The sequence below is a fragment of the Hyaena hyaena genome, unplaced genomic scaffold, assembly GCF_003009895.1.
Source record: "Hyaena hyaena isolate Hyena2069 unplaced genomic scaffold, ASM300989v1 scaffold_48, whole genome shotgun sequence".
Taxonomy (NCBI): Eukaryota; Metazoa; Chordata; class Mammalia; order Carnivora; family Hyaenidae; genus Hyaena; species Hyaena hyaena.
The window spans coordinates 3,677,021-3,693,498 of NW_024080680.1; the positions used below are offsets into that span (position 1 = coordinate 3,677,021).

At 42.4% G+C, this 16,478-nt stretch overlaps 1 protein-coding gene across 1 annotated transcript in view; it reads left to right on the plus strand.

Annotated features, from left to right (window-relative positions):
• FOXP1 (forkhead box P1) overlaps positions 1-7,841 on the plus strand; it is a 597,016-nt gene extending 589,175 nt beyond the window's left edge. The window contains exons 19-20 of the mRNA XM_039230557.1: positions 1,448-1,614; positions 7,179-7,841. Coding sequence (XP_039086488.1) covers positions 1,448-1,614; positions 7,179-7,323 — 312 coding nt within the window. The 3' untranslated portion in view covers positions 7,324-7,841. The remainder of the gene's footprint in view (positions 1-1,447; positions 1,615-7,178) is intronic.
• Positions 7,842-16,478: the final 8,637 nt, after the last annotated feature.

Sequence of the window (16,478 nt, forward strand, 5' to 3'; positions counted from 1 at the left end):
TGCAAATTCTTTAACAAACTGTAGGAGAGAGGAGAATGTTCAGATGGACTGTTCATCAAAATGAGTTCACTACATTTGAAAATAAAAATGGGATTTACCCCCCACCCCTGCTTCTTGAAAGAAGGCAGTTAGGTAAATACAGAAGTGGAGGGAAGGGAAATCTGTGGGTTGCAGAGGGCCTGACTTTGAAATCGTCAGCGCCCAGTTAAACGAAGGCCCATCACGGGGGCTTGTATCTAAGAAGGCAGTCCTGGCTTTCACTCTGTACAGTGAGCAAGGCTGCAATTGTCATAACAGGCACATTCCCTGCAGCCCAGCTTTGCACCCGTTCTGTCCTCATTTTTGGCTCTTTCTTCCTCTCTAGAGCCAGGATTTCTAGAATACTTTGGACTCTTGGATGACTGGCCAATTGAAGTCACCGTGCCAGATTGTCTTGTGATTGTACTTTTTCCTCATTAGGATGGAAAGCCAGGCACGCTGTAGTCTGTAAGAAGACAGTTTTGATAAATCTTGGTCTAATTGCACTGCCAGTTTTTCAAAGTCTGCCCTCTTTAATAAAATGTAAAGTCACTGGGTCATAATCACTACCCACATGAAACAATGTGGATACTTTAGTCCAGGGTTGTATTTAACTGTTGGCTGCATTTTAGACTGGGTGGTCATTTTATCCAAATGCGGGAGTATAGGGAGTGAACAGTATCCCCCCCACCAGACTTTGGGATTTCTTATTTTCTCCAATTCCACACTTTTTTTTTCTTTTGCTGACACTCATATGGAGTGACAGGTATCTTTTTTTCTTTAGTCCTAAAATTCCAGGTGACCGGTCTGAGTCTGAAAGATTGAGATAACTGGTCGAAGGTAACACCACGCAAACTACACTAAACAGATTCAAAAATCATTAAAACCGAAATGATGGGGGTGGGGGGAGATAAAAATTGACTCCAATTCTATAATCTCTTCCTTTTCTATAGGATCTAAGAGGTAAATGTTTATGGAAGTTCTCATAAGTTTGAGCTGTGTGGCCAGAATAATTGGATCAAATCTTTAATATCCAATACTGGAGTCATCAAAGTGGATAAAGAAATGAAAATTCCATTATATTTCCCTGTGATCTGGAAATATTCAGTTCCTCTTGAAGGAAGGCATCAGACAGAAAGCTCATTTCAGATAGCCTTGTCTAAACCATGTGACTCTAACCCAGCAGGGCTGAATTGAGCCCTCCCTCCCCGTGAGTGCCTTGGGCCCTGCCAGCTCTTGGAAGCCGAGCTTGGGACATGGGTCCCAAGCCATACTGTGACAGCAGAATCCTCTTACACCTGGTAGAAACGTGTATTCTCCGGCCACACTGTCAACGTAACCAGAAGACCCCTGAATCCACCCCTAATTCGCTGCTCCTCCCTCTGTGCAGATTCTGTGTCCTCATGCATTTTCTCTCGGTTGCTAACAGGCTTCGATGGCTGAGAACAGTATACCTCTATACACTACGGCTTCCATGGGAAATCCCACTCTGGGCAACTTAGCCAGCGCCATACGGGAAGAGCTGAACGGGGCAATGGAGCATACCAACAGCAACGAGAGTGACAGCAGTCCGGGCAGATCCCCTCTGCAAGCCGTGTGAGTACCGCCCACCCCCGAAGGCCTCTGCATTCGATGGGCACACGGGCTCTGCCCGAGCTGCTTTTCCTGCCCTCGCTGTGAGTTCTGCTCGCCTACAACCGAGGTAGAAGTCGGTGCTTCTGGAAATGGTTAGCTCGGTTAGCACATAAAAGGACCATTTATACTAACGTTCCCATAAAAGCAATCAGCTTCATGCAGCCCTACAAGTGCACACGGCAATAAAATGGGTGACTCATTTGCTTTTTTTTCCCCCGGCTTGGCATCTTGGGCCATTATTTAAGCCACATTACCTTTCCCTCCTAAAATCGGTACGCGTCTCTGCGAGGTTGCGCAACTTGCGGGCGCGCCGAACCTGGCAGGGGGAGAGAGAGTGCTTGTTTACCTGATTGCGGTAGTCCGGCCCGGGACCACCACGCCAAAGCGTGGTGACCGAGCATTAATGATGGCACCGAGGAAAGGCGGCGTGATTTATAGATTGCTCTTAAAATATCAAAAGGAAAATTAATAGGAGCATTATAGCAGCAGACGGCAGTATAATGAGCACCATATAACTGAATGAAGTGATGGGCGATGGTTTCCCTTGCTGAACGTGAACGGCACGGGGCCTGGGCCAACCACCCGAGAGGCTCTGAGGCCTCCCGAGCGGAGGAAGGGCCCCCTGTCCGCCAGGGAAAGTTGCAAAGAGAAAAGCAGCCACATTTTCCCAAGTGATTGCGTTTGCAGGGGATGCTGGAAGAGTGAGTGCAGTCTCTCCCTTTTAGCAAATGGCTGCTACGCTGTTGCCCCTTTAAAGAGAGAAGTCAATCCAACCTTTCCCATACTGGCACCTCCTGGAATCGGCCACTTGTCTACACACAGTTTGTGAATTCCTTGACCGACATCTTATTTTAAGATCATTTGAGTGATAGTGTCACCTGGAGTGATGAGGAGCAGAAGGAATTGGCATCTAATGACAACGCGGGGGGCGGGGGGGGGGGGGAGATGCTGTCTGCCAGGGGAAGGGGTGGGTTCAAGGGAATCTGAAATTTGATGATTTAGCATCTGAACTCCATGCCCAAAGAGCTTTGAAAAGGATCTTTAAAGATGGAAATGATCATTTTTAGTTGACAGGAACCGTCTCCTCACATTTAGTACACAACACATTAAGAATGCGTCTGTCTTCCGCACTGATACTGCCACACATCATCGCCTCTAAAGCAATCTGGTGTCCCCGACTTGATTGTTATCACGCTCGTGTTCATTTTTAAATCACTGTCATGACAGGAGTGTTTACTCAGATATTAAGGAAGTTCAGAGCAAATATAAATTGGTATATAAGCCACTTCAAGCAATACCCATTAAGGCAAATACATCTGAAGTTGCTGGATGGAAGAGACGATTTCTCACGACCTGTACACACTCCAAAGGGTCGGTTGATGTATATTCCTATTCTTTAGTGCAAAGGATTCCTGGAGAGAGAGAGCTATTTGGATCAAAACCTCAGGCAACAGTGTAGACTGATGCTAATTTTGCCGTACACGATAAAGCCCCTCCAAAGGTAATCACTTTGAATTAACCCCTGCATGACCAGAAACCCTCTTTCACAAGCCGCAGGGATTTTAGCGAAATGAAGGTTTCCCTTGTTTTCCGTCATGTTTAAGGAAACCCTATGTAAAGTGTCCCCGGCTTAGGCGGTTTGCTGAATATAATTATGTGTTAACAGCACCGTCCCTGCTTCTGGTGTCCGTGTCACAGAGTGTTACTCCTTTTGACCCTCTGCTTCCATCAAGCGCGCAGTTTTCCTTCTTGGGCATCATGCATTACCCCGTGATGATGCAAATTGTTTCTTAACTGTTCTAGTCTATTGGAATAAATCAAGCCGTAAACTTTATGGCGTGCCTTAAAGAACCTTGTTAGGACCTGCAAGCCCAAGCTCCGATCTAGTGTGGAAACAGAGCTCTTCATTCTTACCCTTTGTGTGACACTCCAGTACTACAACGTTTTTTCTCCTTTGAAACACTAGAAAGTACTCCCATAATTATGGCTTTGGGGCATTATACTTTTATCCTGATAGGAGCTAACGGAGCTACAAAGCAAAATACTCCATGCTGTGCACACACCCTCAGAACACAGTGCCTCTAAACACCAGTCAGCTTTAGTTAAAAACTCTCGTGTTCCCAGAGTGGCTAAACAAAGGAATTACTCAGATGTAAGAAGGGAAATGTGTGGTTTTGCACAGTTACTCATTGGGAAGTAGGAGATGGAGAGAGAGAGGTGGGGCAGGGGGCTGATGTGCAAGATGGCGCATCCGTGCAGTTCCGATTTCCAGGAGACACGGGCGTGTGTGCGCAGAATGGTCTCTTAACTAGTTTGCATCTTACCTGAAATGTATCTTGCTTGGAAATCCATTCGCTTTTATTCTCTGAAGCACCGCGTGCCCGTGTGACTACATTTGCCACGCTCAGGGGGATCTGCTGGTATCAAGAAAGGTTGTGAGGCTGGACTGCATTTCTCGGGAGCTTTAAGGAGCCTTAATATCGAACTCAGTTGTGTTGTCAGGCTGTCACACAGATCTCGTCAGTTAGCATTTATCGGGGACCCGCTCGGCATCAGGCACTGGGGCGAGCCAGCACGCACGAGAGGGTCTTAACCTGTGTCTTCAGGACCGTAAATAATCATACCCGAGTTTAGCTGCAACTTTGAAGGGAAAACAAAATATTCTCTGATGTGACCTGTGTTTAGGGAGACTTACACTCTATCTGGTTTGGTTTTGTTTGTTTGGTCAGAGTCAAAAATTAGAAAGCAAGAACTTCATGAAGAACGTTCTGTCTCTCAGTCTTCCTACCCCCTCCCAACGCAAATTCAGGTTTATAAACCCAAACAGATTAATAATTCTGATCTCTCAAGGAAATAAAAGTAGGAAAATGTTGATCCAGGATACTACAGGGAACTTTAGTACAGGGCTTGGTAACACATAGATAACGTTTCTCGCCAGACGTTACCAGTGGAGAAGAGGGGGTAATTTTTGAAGTAACAGAGCTACTGAATAGTGAAAATATGATACTGCAATACGAAGAAATGTTTACCATTCTCAGTGATCCAAGAAAAGCCTTTTAAGGTAATCTGAGCTTACCTCACACCACTAAGCAAAAAAATATTTTAAAATATATTTATGAGGGGCACCTGGGTGGCCCAGTCGGTGGAACATCTGACTTCGGCTCAGGTCATGATTTCGCAGTTCGCAGGTTAAAGCCCTGCGTGGGGCTCTGTGCCGACAGTTCGGAGCCTGGATCCTGCATCTCCGTCTCTCTCTCTCTGCCTCTCCCATGCTCTCGCCCTCTCTTTCTCTCAAATCTAAACAAACATTAACCAACAAATTTCTCTAAATAAAAGTTAACACCTGGAGCTGATGAAGCTGAATCTAAACTGATAGAGCCCCTTTGGAAATTAATACTATAATAAATCATAAGACCATAAACATGTTTTTGGCCTTTGCTCCCAGAATTTCATTCTTAGAAATTTATCCTGCGGAGGTAAATCACCAGAAATAGGAAGATTAATGGATAAAAGTGGTTACTGTATTATTCAAAGAGCAAAAGAAGGGACGAGAAAAAGACAGTCCTAAAACATCCAGCATTAAGGGACTCATGTGACCACACAGGGGATCTCATGTAGCCATAGAAATTACAACTGGAAAGGAAGCAAAATAATCTGACCTCCGTTATGTATGCGGTATGTAAAAATACTAGCCCAAATCAGAATGGGCAAAAACAAAAAGCCTTATTAATTTGGCTCTATGGGTGTTTTGTTTTTAAAGGAGTCATCATCATTACACCTAATTCTTCCCCAAAGAATAGAGGGTCTCCTACCAGGGCTGGCTTCAGCGGTACAGTCAGAGGTGTCAGTACTCTGCCATTTCCACACTGAAGTCCTTCCTGATCTTTGAACCACATCTCTTTTCATGGGGGCTTCGCAAATGACAGAGCCAGTCCTGGGTCTTCCTGTACAAACACAAATAAGTAGGACCACTGAACAAACTAAAAAGAAGATGGGAGCCCGACCATTAAAACGCACTATACCACAACTTCGATAAATTCCGTTTTGCAAATAGTTGTTAAGAATGCGGGCACACTTTTTTGAAAGCTATTTATCCTGACATCTACCCCCAAACACTCTCTGGGCTGTGCTAATTTTAGAGTCAATTGGTTTTCTGAGGGTTCACATCATCAAGGGCAGTCCAAAGCACTCCTGTTTGTTTTTAAATGGTTCGAGTGGCCTTTGGGGTTTGCATACATCAATTATTTAGGAAGTCAGCCGTCCCCAGTACCACCTCTTATTACTAATACTTGATAATGTCAATTAAAAAATCCTCCCTTCCGCAGCCTGTCCCAGCGATGGGACCATTTTAACTTGAATGGTTCTTTTACATATCAAAAGGCTTGCAACAGAAAGCAATTTGTGTTTGCAAAGGATCGGTTGTAAATATGATTTACGAACAACATCTCTCAATTGTTATCGGAGCGGTTTCTCGGATCCCGGCCGTCCCCTTCAGGTGAACCCTGTGCGGGCCCATAATGAGAAAGTTGGCAGAGCTCGTCACAGGCTGCGGGTCCCGGTGGCCGCGACCAGCCGGGCCTCTTGTTTTGCCTTGTTTACAGCTGACAGCGTTATTATTCTGATTGGGGCTCTGCTCTCTTATCATATTGTTGTGTTGGGCGAGCCTTTTCCTCTCCGTTTGTGTTTCCTGGCAGGGCTTTTCTCGCCTTATTGACAGTTTGTAAAAATATGCATTAATTTGGAGTTTCAAGCATGTATCATGGTGTCTCTTTGCTGTGTTTGCTTGAAGTTGATTAATGATAGAACCTCGCTTGGGGTCAGTCTCTGGAGACGACTTTCACAGGTTCTGCATGTTAACGAGCAAAGCAGAACACACAGCAAGCCGTGATTAGCCCAGCCTCCCGCACTCCGTGGGCCCCCCGACCACCGTTGTATTACAGATTCTCATTTCACATCATTCTTGGAAGATTTGTATTCTTCCACCCAGGATGCCCCTACGGGGCCTGTTATCGAGTACTCAAAGTGTGGGCCCCCTCGGACCAGCAGCATTGCCTGGGAGCTCGTCAGACATGCAGAGTCTCGGGCGCCCTCCCGCCCCTCCCCCCCCCCCCCAAGCCCTGCTGAGTCGCACGCGGCACTTTAACAAGAGCCCAAGGTGGTCTGAGTGCGCTTTAAAGTGTGAAACACACCCCCAGAGGAGACAGGCTGCCGCTGGCCGGGGATTGTTCTAGAGCAGCACCGCCCTACGAGACCTTCCGCCATGATGGAAATTTTTCTCTGCCTGCCGTCCGGTATGGTGGCCATGGGCCTCACGGGGCCCTTGAGAGCTAGAAACGTGGCCCCGTGAGCCCTTGAAACGTGGCATGGAGCAACTCCATTTCAAACTGCATGACGTTTTCCGTAATTTGAATTTAAATACCCACAGTCCAGTCCTCCATCCAGGGAGGCTTTTGTGGCCCCAGACCCCCAACTTGCCTCGGTCGGTCGGGAAGGGCGTTCGGTGAACCTGTCTTCGCTTCTTCCAGGCATCCTGTGCACGTCAAAGAAGAGCCCCTCGATCCGGAGGAAGCTGAAGGGCCTCTCTCCTTAGTGACAACAGCCAACCACAGTCCAGATTTTGACCACGACCGAGATTACGAAGACGAACCAGTAAACGAGGACATGGAGTGAGCGTCTCCGGGCGGGCCAACCCCCAGAACGAAGATCGGGAAACAGAACAAAACAAAACAAAACACGTCAAAAGTTAGCGGTGAAATTGTTCTCCACTTGTTGTACAGTCTGGAGGATTTTCACTCCATTCGGACACCTCTGAAACGTGTTAACTCTGAGTGCCATCAAGAATCCCATTTGGGAGTATTTTTGATTTTTCTACTTTTTGTTGAAAAAAGGAATTTGTACTCTGTGCATTGGATGGACTTGTTTGGTACTTGGGATTTTCCTCTCCTAACAGTCAACATCAGTGTTGTAAATTTGCTAAACTGATTCACTTTTAGCAGCAGACTCGGAACTGCCGTCCTGCTGACGCCGCGGGACACCGAGGACACCCAACTGAGCATGTGCGTCTGAGCTGTAGACCCAGCCTCTGCCCAGAATTTAAGGATTCCAATGGACGACCTATTTGCACAGTACTGCATGTTAATTATCACTGCCTTTATTGCTTTTTTTTTTTTTTTTTTTGGTTCGTTTTTGTTTTGCTTCCAGTTGGGATGGGGAAGGCCTTTGTGTGTGTATGGGGGGGAGGGGGTTAAAAAGTAATTATCCCAGACTTTTTAATGTATTGCCTTTTTTTTTTTTTTTTTTTTTTGCTTCTACTATACCATTTTAAGTTCTGACCTCAGGCCTCCATTTGGGCCCACGGCCTCCTGGAGGCTTAAAGTTTTCTGTACCTTGTGATGAATGTTAATAGGTGTTTTTATTATACAAAGCTGAATGTCATTTCTCGTTTTGTAGTTTTCTGTCACTCATTCCATTTTCCTTCAGACATCACCACGTTTTCTCTGAAGTCAGAAAACATTCCGTTTTGGTCTTTTTCAAAAAGGTCCCAAATGCTGCACTCTCTACACATGAAGGTCCTCTCACACAGACCTGAAGTCCTGCCAGAAAGAGAATGAATGACAGAAAAATAAAATTAAAAGAGAGAGAGAGAGACACCCTAGGAACAATGCAGATTCATTCTACGAAGCAGTATTCGAGGTGGGAAGGGGGTTGTTTTCAGATTTTTTTTTTTATTTAATTTTTTTCGCAGCCACCATCCTCGTCAGTAAATGCCACAGCATTCTGCCAGCACAAGGCAACGTAGGCAGCACTTAGCCCCCAGATTCTCCCAAGAGACGGACAGCGTGGCTGCGGAAGGCTCTCCCTCGGGTCACCAAGTTGCCGTGGGCCACAGGTCTCTGACGTTAAAACCCGCGCGGGTTGCTTTGTTTGCAACATGGCCAAAGAGGTGGCTTCCCTGAGCAACTCTGCTGAAAAGTGGTTGGCGGCGCTGAATTTAAACCTCAGTCCAGACCTGCTTGGTGGCATTAATCTGTTTGAATGCAAATGAGATTTCAGATTGAATTTGTTAGGGAAGTTAATGAGGACTGAGTTCAGCAAATGCTGAAGCGTTCATTTCAAACGTGCAAATTCGGTCCTGCGATTGGGTTTGTTATGCAATAGGATCACACCGAGCCCGGATCCACTACCCACAGTGGGAGACCCAGAGGAGACAGGGGCGCACGGTGCCCTTGCGCGTTGGGGGAAACAGACGTGGCTTGCAGGGCGTGATGGTCGTCAGTCAGTGCCACCTCAGTCCTGAGAACCCCTCACTGCTTCCACTCTGCACCCGCTTTCCTGTCACTCAGTTATTTATCTAGGACCGTAGCTCTTGTTTTGTTTTACTTTGAGAGCCTTTTGGAGCTTAATTTATATTCTTTGTACCTTTTTTTTTTTTCTAAAATTACCAAAGATCTTCCACAAAGGTAAATTATGTTCTCTGTTTTATGCTTTATCTGATGAAGCCAAATATCCTCTTATTGATCAAAGGAGGCGAAAGAATTTAGAGGCAATTGATCAGTTCTAGGCTATTGCTAACCTGAGAAAGAGAACTCCTTCTTCATAGAGTAAATTTAGAAGACCAAGTAGGTAATGGAACCAAAGTTGTTACTTTCTGTTTTTGTTTTTCTTGTTCTGTACCTCGACAGAGACCAAAACTCCTAACGAGACATTATGGGGCTGCTGCAGGTGAAAATAGGGCACAGCGTGTTCGAGGAGCGAAAGAAGGCAGGGAGTCCCATCCCCCAAAACACGAACGGATGCCACTGAAAATTGGGGGTAACCAGTAAAGGAGACAGTAAAGATAAGATGTAAAGAAAACGGAAAAGCTTCTCCATCGGAACTCAGTCACAGGCGCGTTTCTAGAGGACATGTTTGTTTTTGCTTCTACAGAAAGACTGTATGCCACTTTGCTTTTAAGGACCGGGCTAGGGTCACTGCATTAATTTTGCTTTGTCTTGGCCTATACCTTCCGGTTTTTTGTTTTTTGGTTTTTTTTTTTAAATGTTTTCCTTTTTCCTTCCTTTTTTTTTTCCCCCAATTAGGCGTTGGTCAGCGCTTTTCCATTAAAAAAAAAAAAAAAAGTAACACTCCCGTCCACTCATGAGCTTGGTACAAATACGTCTTTGGCCATTTCTTTTGAAGCTTCACTGTGCTTTCTGTAGAAAGGGCAGTCTGTGCTCATTCGAGACTTTTTTTTTTTTTTTTTTTTTTTTTTTTTTTAACTTTTCCAGGCAGCTTCCTGATGTGCAGGCAGTAGCCAGACAGGGTCATGGGAAGGGGGCCCTGTGCTTCTAAACTGAGTGGTTGCTGGTTCGTTTGGTATTCAAAAGAGGATAAAAATCTGGTAGATTAGTTCATTCTCAGCATGTGTAGCTAGACATGAGTAAAGATAACAGCATGAGAAACTGTTAGTACGCATACCTCAGTTCAAACCTTTAGGGAATGATGAAAATTTTAAAAAAAAAATACATTTCACTCAGTTGCACTTAGTCGTATGTCTTGCATGCTTAGTCTAAAGACTGTAGCAAAAAAGAAAAAAAAAGAAAAATTAGATTTTACAGATCTTTGCAGGTCTCACAGCCCTGCAGAAGAACCAACTGAAAAAAAAAATTTCTCAGGCTTTACAGCAAGCAAACTTCACTATGATTTTTACAATTCTGATTCTGTATCCCTTGGGTGGGAGGGCGGTATTCCAGTCACTTCTTTAGGATGGGGTTTATTATGTTGTACATATATTCCAATGTGTCTGTGTGGATCTTTGTCTTTTTTGGGGGAGGGCGGAGGGCGGTTCTTTTTTTAGATATTGTTCCTAAAAAGGAATAAATGCATACACCTGTTTGTCAAAACACCTTTGCTTTTTGTGCAACTGCTTTATATTAATGATACTAAAAAAAAAAAAAAAATAGCTTTGGAAAAAAACTACTGTATGTAATGGAATTGCAGAATTTGCTGCACATGTATTTTATTTAGTTATCCTTGCTTTAAGAATATTGGATGACATTTCCTGACATGTGGGAGGGAGAAATTCCCTAACCTTTTTTTTTTTCCTTTTAAATTGTAACATAGTTGACAGATTTTTTTTTTCTGTTCTCATTGATCAGAGCATTTTGTACAGATTTGTGTGTGTGTGCGCGTGCGCGTGTGTGTTAATCTGTTTTTTGATACATTCCTATCCCTTGTGTTTATCCCACCACTGCCTTCCTGGCTATCTGAAACAAGTTCATACATTTGAAAAGAGAAAAAAAATGCTGTTTTAAAAAATGTTTTCTCCTGCTGCAGTAAATATTTTGCATGATGAAATTCCAGGGTCACACTTTCAAAGTTTATCAGTGAAGTAGTGATTAATAATGGGGAGTTGTCAGAGCTATTGAACTTTTTGTATAAAAAAAAAAAAAAACTTTAAAAACTTTACAAGGTGCCAAGATGTAAAGACAATTTGTTTTTCTTTCTTCTTTTTTTTTTTTTTCCAAAGAAAAGCGTACATTAGGGAGATAGTCCCTTACAGGAGGCAAATGCACGGTCAGGAATGAAAATCCATCCTACTTGCCCCTAGAGTCTGTCCTTGTAAGACAAGTGATGCGGCCCGCACTGAAAACCAGCAAGTGAGATGACATATCAAGGCTTCTGTGCGTGAAGAGGGACCGCCACCTTCGGACAGCGCTAACGTGACTTCCAGCATTCCGTCAGACCTAGGAAAGAACGCCTTGGATTCTGAACCCCAAATCTGATTGATGTAAATCACTAGCTATTTTATCATGGGGGGGGGGGGGGAGTTAAAAAAAAAAATATCTCCTCTACTTTCCACATTCCAGCTGAGCTCCGTTTCCAAGGGTACAAAGAAGAACATGCTCATAAGGATTTTGAATCTTTTGGGTACCTGTTGGTTAATGGTATATATACCCTCTTGATATTTTGGATGTTTTTGAATGTCGGTTTTGCTTTTTTATCCTGAGAATGAGACTTAACAAATCTAAAGGCATTTTATGGGGCCGGTGCAGTTCACACAATGTCTGCTACCCAGAAGCCTTGACGAAGACGGTGCCGTCCGGACTGTGAGCACGGTGCTTCGTAGATACTTGCTGCCAGGAACCAGAATTCTTTGTCTTGTTTTGTTTTGATAAGGCATAAAAGAAACTCATTCCTTGACATCAACTGTAATTCCATCATTCCGTGTCTGTGGATACAGACAATAAAAAAAAAAAATGTTGTGTAGTCAGTACTAATTACTGACATTATAGCATTCCCAAATGCAATAAAAATGCTGGTTGTTCACACTGGTAGTAAAAAGTCGCCACAGCCTAAGTTTCTTTCCCCTTCTGACCTGCTGGTACTATACGGCAGGCATATGCCTTAGGTTTATCACCAGCTGCTTCTAACACAGAATTAAAATCAATCTTAACCAAAAGCTTTCATCACCGCAGAGGGCTGACGCTCTCACCCTCAGGATTTCAAAGTGCAAGTCTCCACTTAGAAAACTGGAAAAAACAAAAGAGCTAGAAGCTACCTTTTTTCCCAAGGAAGTACACCCTTATTTTTCTTCATCAAATTTTATACAGAAAAAAAACAAAATGTTTAATAACTAGCATTAAGAGCAAACTAAAATTTCACAGGAAAGCAATTTCATGAATAATTCATTAAAATTTCACATCTGCAAGATTAGTCATCCAAATAAAATGCTAATGTCAAAAACATGCACCGTCTATAATATTCTCATCAAGAAATCTTTTTGCATATAATGATAAATGCTTAGATTAGAACAAATGATTTTATAAAAATATTCTATCAAAACTATGCTAGATAACCACATCCTGTACAGAAAACGGTGAAGCTCCAGGAAGTAAATATTCCAGACATGCCATCTTGATTTCAAGATTTGTTTCACTGCACACCTTGATAAAAAAAAAAAAACCCTGCTATTTGTCTTTTAAATTAGGATGTCGTATATATTCTAAGGATTGATGAGATTGGGCATCATCTTTCAGTAAAAATTAAATTGGTATATTGAAAACAGCACTTGAAGTGGCCAAACCGTAGTAATATAAAACCCTTCTGGATGTAATTCAGAGCATAACACAAGCCAAAAGAGGACTCGAAAATTAACCAAGCTGCCGTTCGGCCAAACACCGGCTGCCGGTGAGGAGCACGTAAATGTGCTTTCCCAGCATTGTTTTGAAAAGCCCATCTTAGGGAAGGAAAAAAAAATTAATACAGATTTTGCTATTAAGTTGCAAAGTAGTGTCCCCTTTTCATTAACAGTTATGCTACAGTCTAGAAGCCCTCTAGTCTGATAATTAATAAAACATTTGAACCCTTAATTCTCATCTAGCTACTAAGAATATAATATTAGGGTTAATTGAAATTCCTTTAAATGCCAGGCTTAAACATAAATACTGCTTACAGCATATGCAGTTGGTAAAATTAAATATGTACACATATTTGAATAAGCTGAGGGACCCAAACCAAGTATGACCATGGAGTAGCGAAGATTCTGCTGCTTGACACACGGTCCCTTTTTAATTGTATTTCTGGAATTCTTCTGAAGCAGGAGCATCGTCTTTTGCACATTCATTTAAGGCTTGTTGCTCAGATAAATGAGGCAGCAAACCCACAATATTGGTTCTTTTAAATGGAGCCTTCTCTATATTAAGAGCCTTGAGTCTTAGACCAGTTCCACACCAACACAAACAGCTTCAAGATAACAAACTCCTGTCCCCACCCTCCACCCCCCCCCCCCCCCCCGCCCCCGGCCAAAAAGACCAAAACAAAGGATAATTAGTCTTTCTTGACTTACTAGATTTTGTGTTCTTTGATATTACATATTTACGTAGAGGGTAGTAATCATGATTTGTCTTTCATCTTCATTGTAGTAGAGTCAAATAAAAGTATTCTGTATTAAAGTGAAGTTGGGTCTCAAAACCTTCATTTAAGGAATTGACTGATTGATGAAAGGTTTAAGACAATTCGCATTGGAGGGAAATTAAATTACGTACAAAAACACTGGTTAAACTGGGACAATATTTGGATTAGAAAGCCGTCATTCTAGATACAACCTACTTTTATTTATTTTTAAGCAGTATTTTATTTTTTAAAAAAACAAAACCTATGTCATCTTATTTCCACTCTGTAAAATGACATTCGATGCTTAATACTATACATACATATATATGGATTCGAAATGGTCAATGGTCCTTTTTTTTTTTTTTTTTGGCTTCTACCAAGAATATAGGGATGAGAAAAAGACAAGCTTCAAGTTATAATGTTAATTTGAAGGTAACCGGCCTTTCAAGAATTAATTTCAGCCAAAGCAATAATCATTATTTACCAGCTTGTGACATTTTTATCACTCATCATATTAGCAAATTTCCATTGAAAATGCTAAAATGGTTCGTCGTAAGGCCGGTAACTGCTCTAGCTGTAAAAATGACCAACACAAGTGCCGGTACTCAAACATTAAATTATACTGTAATTAATAAAGACAGTTAAACTGTCTACTAGCAACAGCAATTTAGGTAACCACATTTGATCGGCTATAAATTGTAACTACATTAAAATTCCAGAAATATTAGCAATATGGATTACTTGATGGAAGTGACTGCAGATCACCAACTTGCCACACACCCCCCTCCTTTTTTTTTTTAAACAACGGAAGCACGGGGTCAGGTTGACCACAAATCCGTGGGCGAAGATCAGGCCTTAGCACTTTTAATCTTGTGAAACAAGCAATTACAAATAGTTGCATCGATTTGGTAAAAAGCTTTAGGTGACATAAATTGTTTCCTGTTTAGCTTATTGCTCTGATACATAAATGTCACCAAGTCCAGTATTAATTAGGGCCGCGGAAGAACACGGGGCGGCTTCCAATGAAGAATTTGTCAGTCGTTCGGGGAACGTTCTCGAGAGATGCTGTCCCTGAATCATTTTTCATGAGTGGCAGAGAGAGGAAAGGAAAACGATTTTGTCATGTGAAGTCTTTAATACCAGCTTGAATTTTGGTTTTGAACTATAGGACAGGATTTCAGCCTTGCTTTATTGCCATCTGACAGAAAAGCACCACATTTTTAAAATGTCTTTTAAATAGAATAATATTTGCAAGGCATTTCAGCCCCTGAAAAGCTAACACTTCTCCCTTTGGAATATATAGTACTATATGTGTTTCCTTGGGTTGCTATTTCCACACTTAAAATACAATTTTAAATGGCTTGTGCGTGTTATTGACTTAACATAAATCAAATGTATCATATATACTTTCTTTAGGTTGGCAAGCCACTTAGAAAAATACGTTCGATTCTGGGAGGGGGAAGAAAAGTCTGGAGAAAATTTATTAAATAGAAGTTTTTACTGTAATAGAATATTAACGTAAGCCAATGCTCATTTGCCATTAAGCTGATCCTTTTTTAACATACACATGCTTTTTATTATTTTGCACTCAAGCAAAAATTCCACATTCAAAGACTTTCCATCCAGTCGGGAATGTCTCTGGCAGGAAATGCTTAAGAAATCCTGACCTCCAGAAAAGACAGCAGACACTGTCCACACCAAGCGTTAGCCCCGCTAGGCAACAAAAGCAAACCTTTGTTGTTTTACCTCCTAAAAGGCAAAGTACAAGCCAGTCAACAGTGTGGAATTGGGAGAAACAATTATTCCTGAAATCCTTCCTCACTGCTACACCACCAGCGCACAGATGAAAATGTTTGATTTGCAACATAAAAGATTCATTAATTACCACTTGAATATTTAAAGCTATTTTGCAGTCTAACAGAGATAGATAAAGCAGTGAATTAAAACCTCTAATAAAATTGTAAAAATATTTCGGTAAGTTTACCCGTGTTATGATTTAGGGAGAGATTCAAGCATTCTCACGGAATAGAATCTTAGCAGTTTTCAAGTGTGTATTTGAAGGAAGGAGCTAAGTGTTCTGGGAATAATTTGTTTCTCACTTTCAAATGTTTACTAATACTTTATTTTCAAATCAAGCTTGCTGCTTTAGAACTCTATGGATGGGGGAAAAATCGGCTAAGTATGTCACAGCACTGCATGATCCAGAAACTTAAATACTTTCGGAAGTATTCAACTAGGCTGAAGCATAGCTATCACATCAAAGTGGTGGTTTCCTACCCACAAAATGCATCAAGTCTAGAAGCATCCAAACCCAAGAACACAGCGTAACGGTCCCTCCCAAGCCCTGGATTTATCTACCTATGACCCAATATAGCATCTCAGTGTCTGGATCCTGGGACCCTGGAAGTAGACAGCACCAAGCACCCTCTTTGAATCAAATGCTAGAGAAACCAAATGCCAGATTACCATCGCAGCCCTGACTGTAACAACCTGATTGACCTTGACAAGTCACTTCCTCTCTCTGGTCCTGGGCTTCCTCTTTCTGTGAATTGAGGACATTTAACTACATGACAAAAAGGGTTCCTTCCGATTTTAACATTCTAAACATTTAATAACATGGTCCCCCTTGGGGACTTTTCTTGATGAAATCTATGGTCTCAGCCCGCGAGAGTTCGTGCGGTGCTCCATATTTCACCAATATTGTAATAATTGTCTACTTGAACTCTGCCTTGTAACAGGCCCTGTTAGGAACGAATTTCACTAGCAGGCATGCATGCTTCCATCCATCCACCTATCCGCAAAGAAACATTAAATGACTTGCCCAAACTCAACCCTGGATATACATCTGGAACAGAGATAAACACAGCCTTGGCCTCACAGTACCCAACGGGTCATTGGGAAGAGAGTTCTTGAACGTTAGGGTCCCCTGCAATGCAGTAAGTGCTAATGAG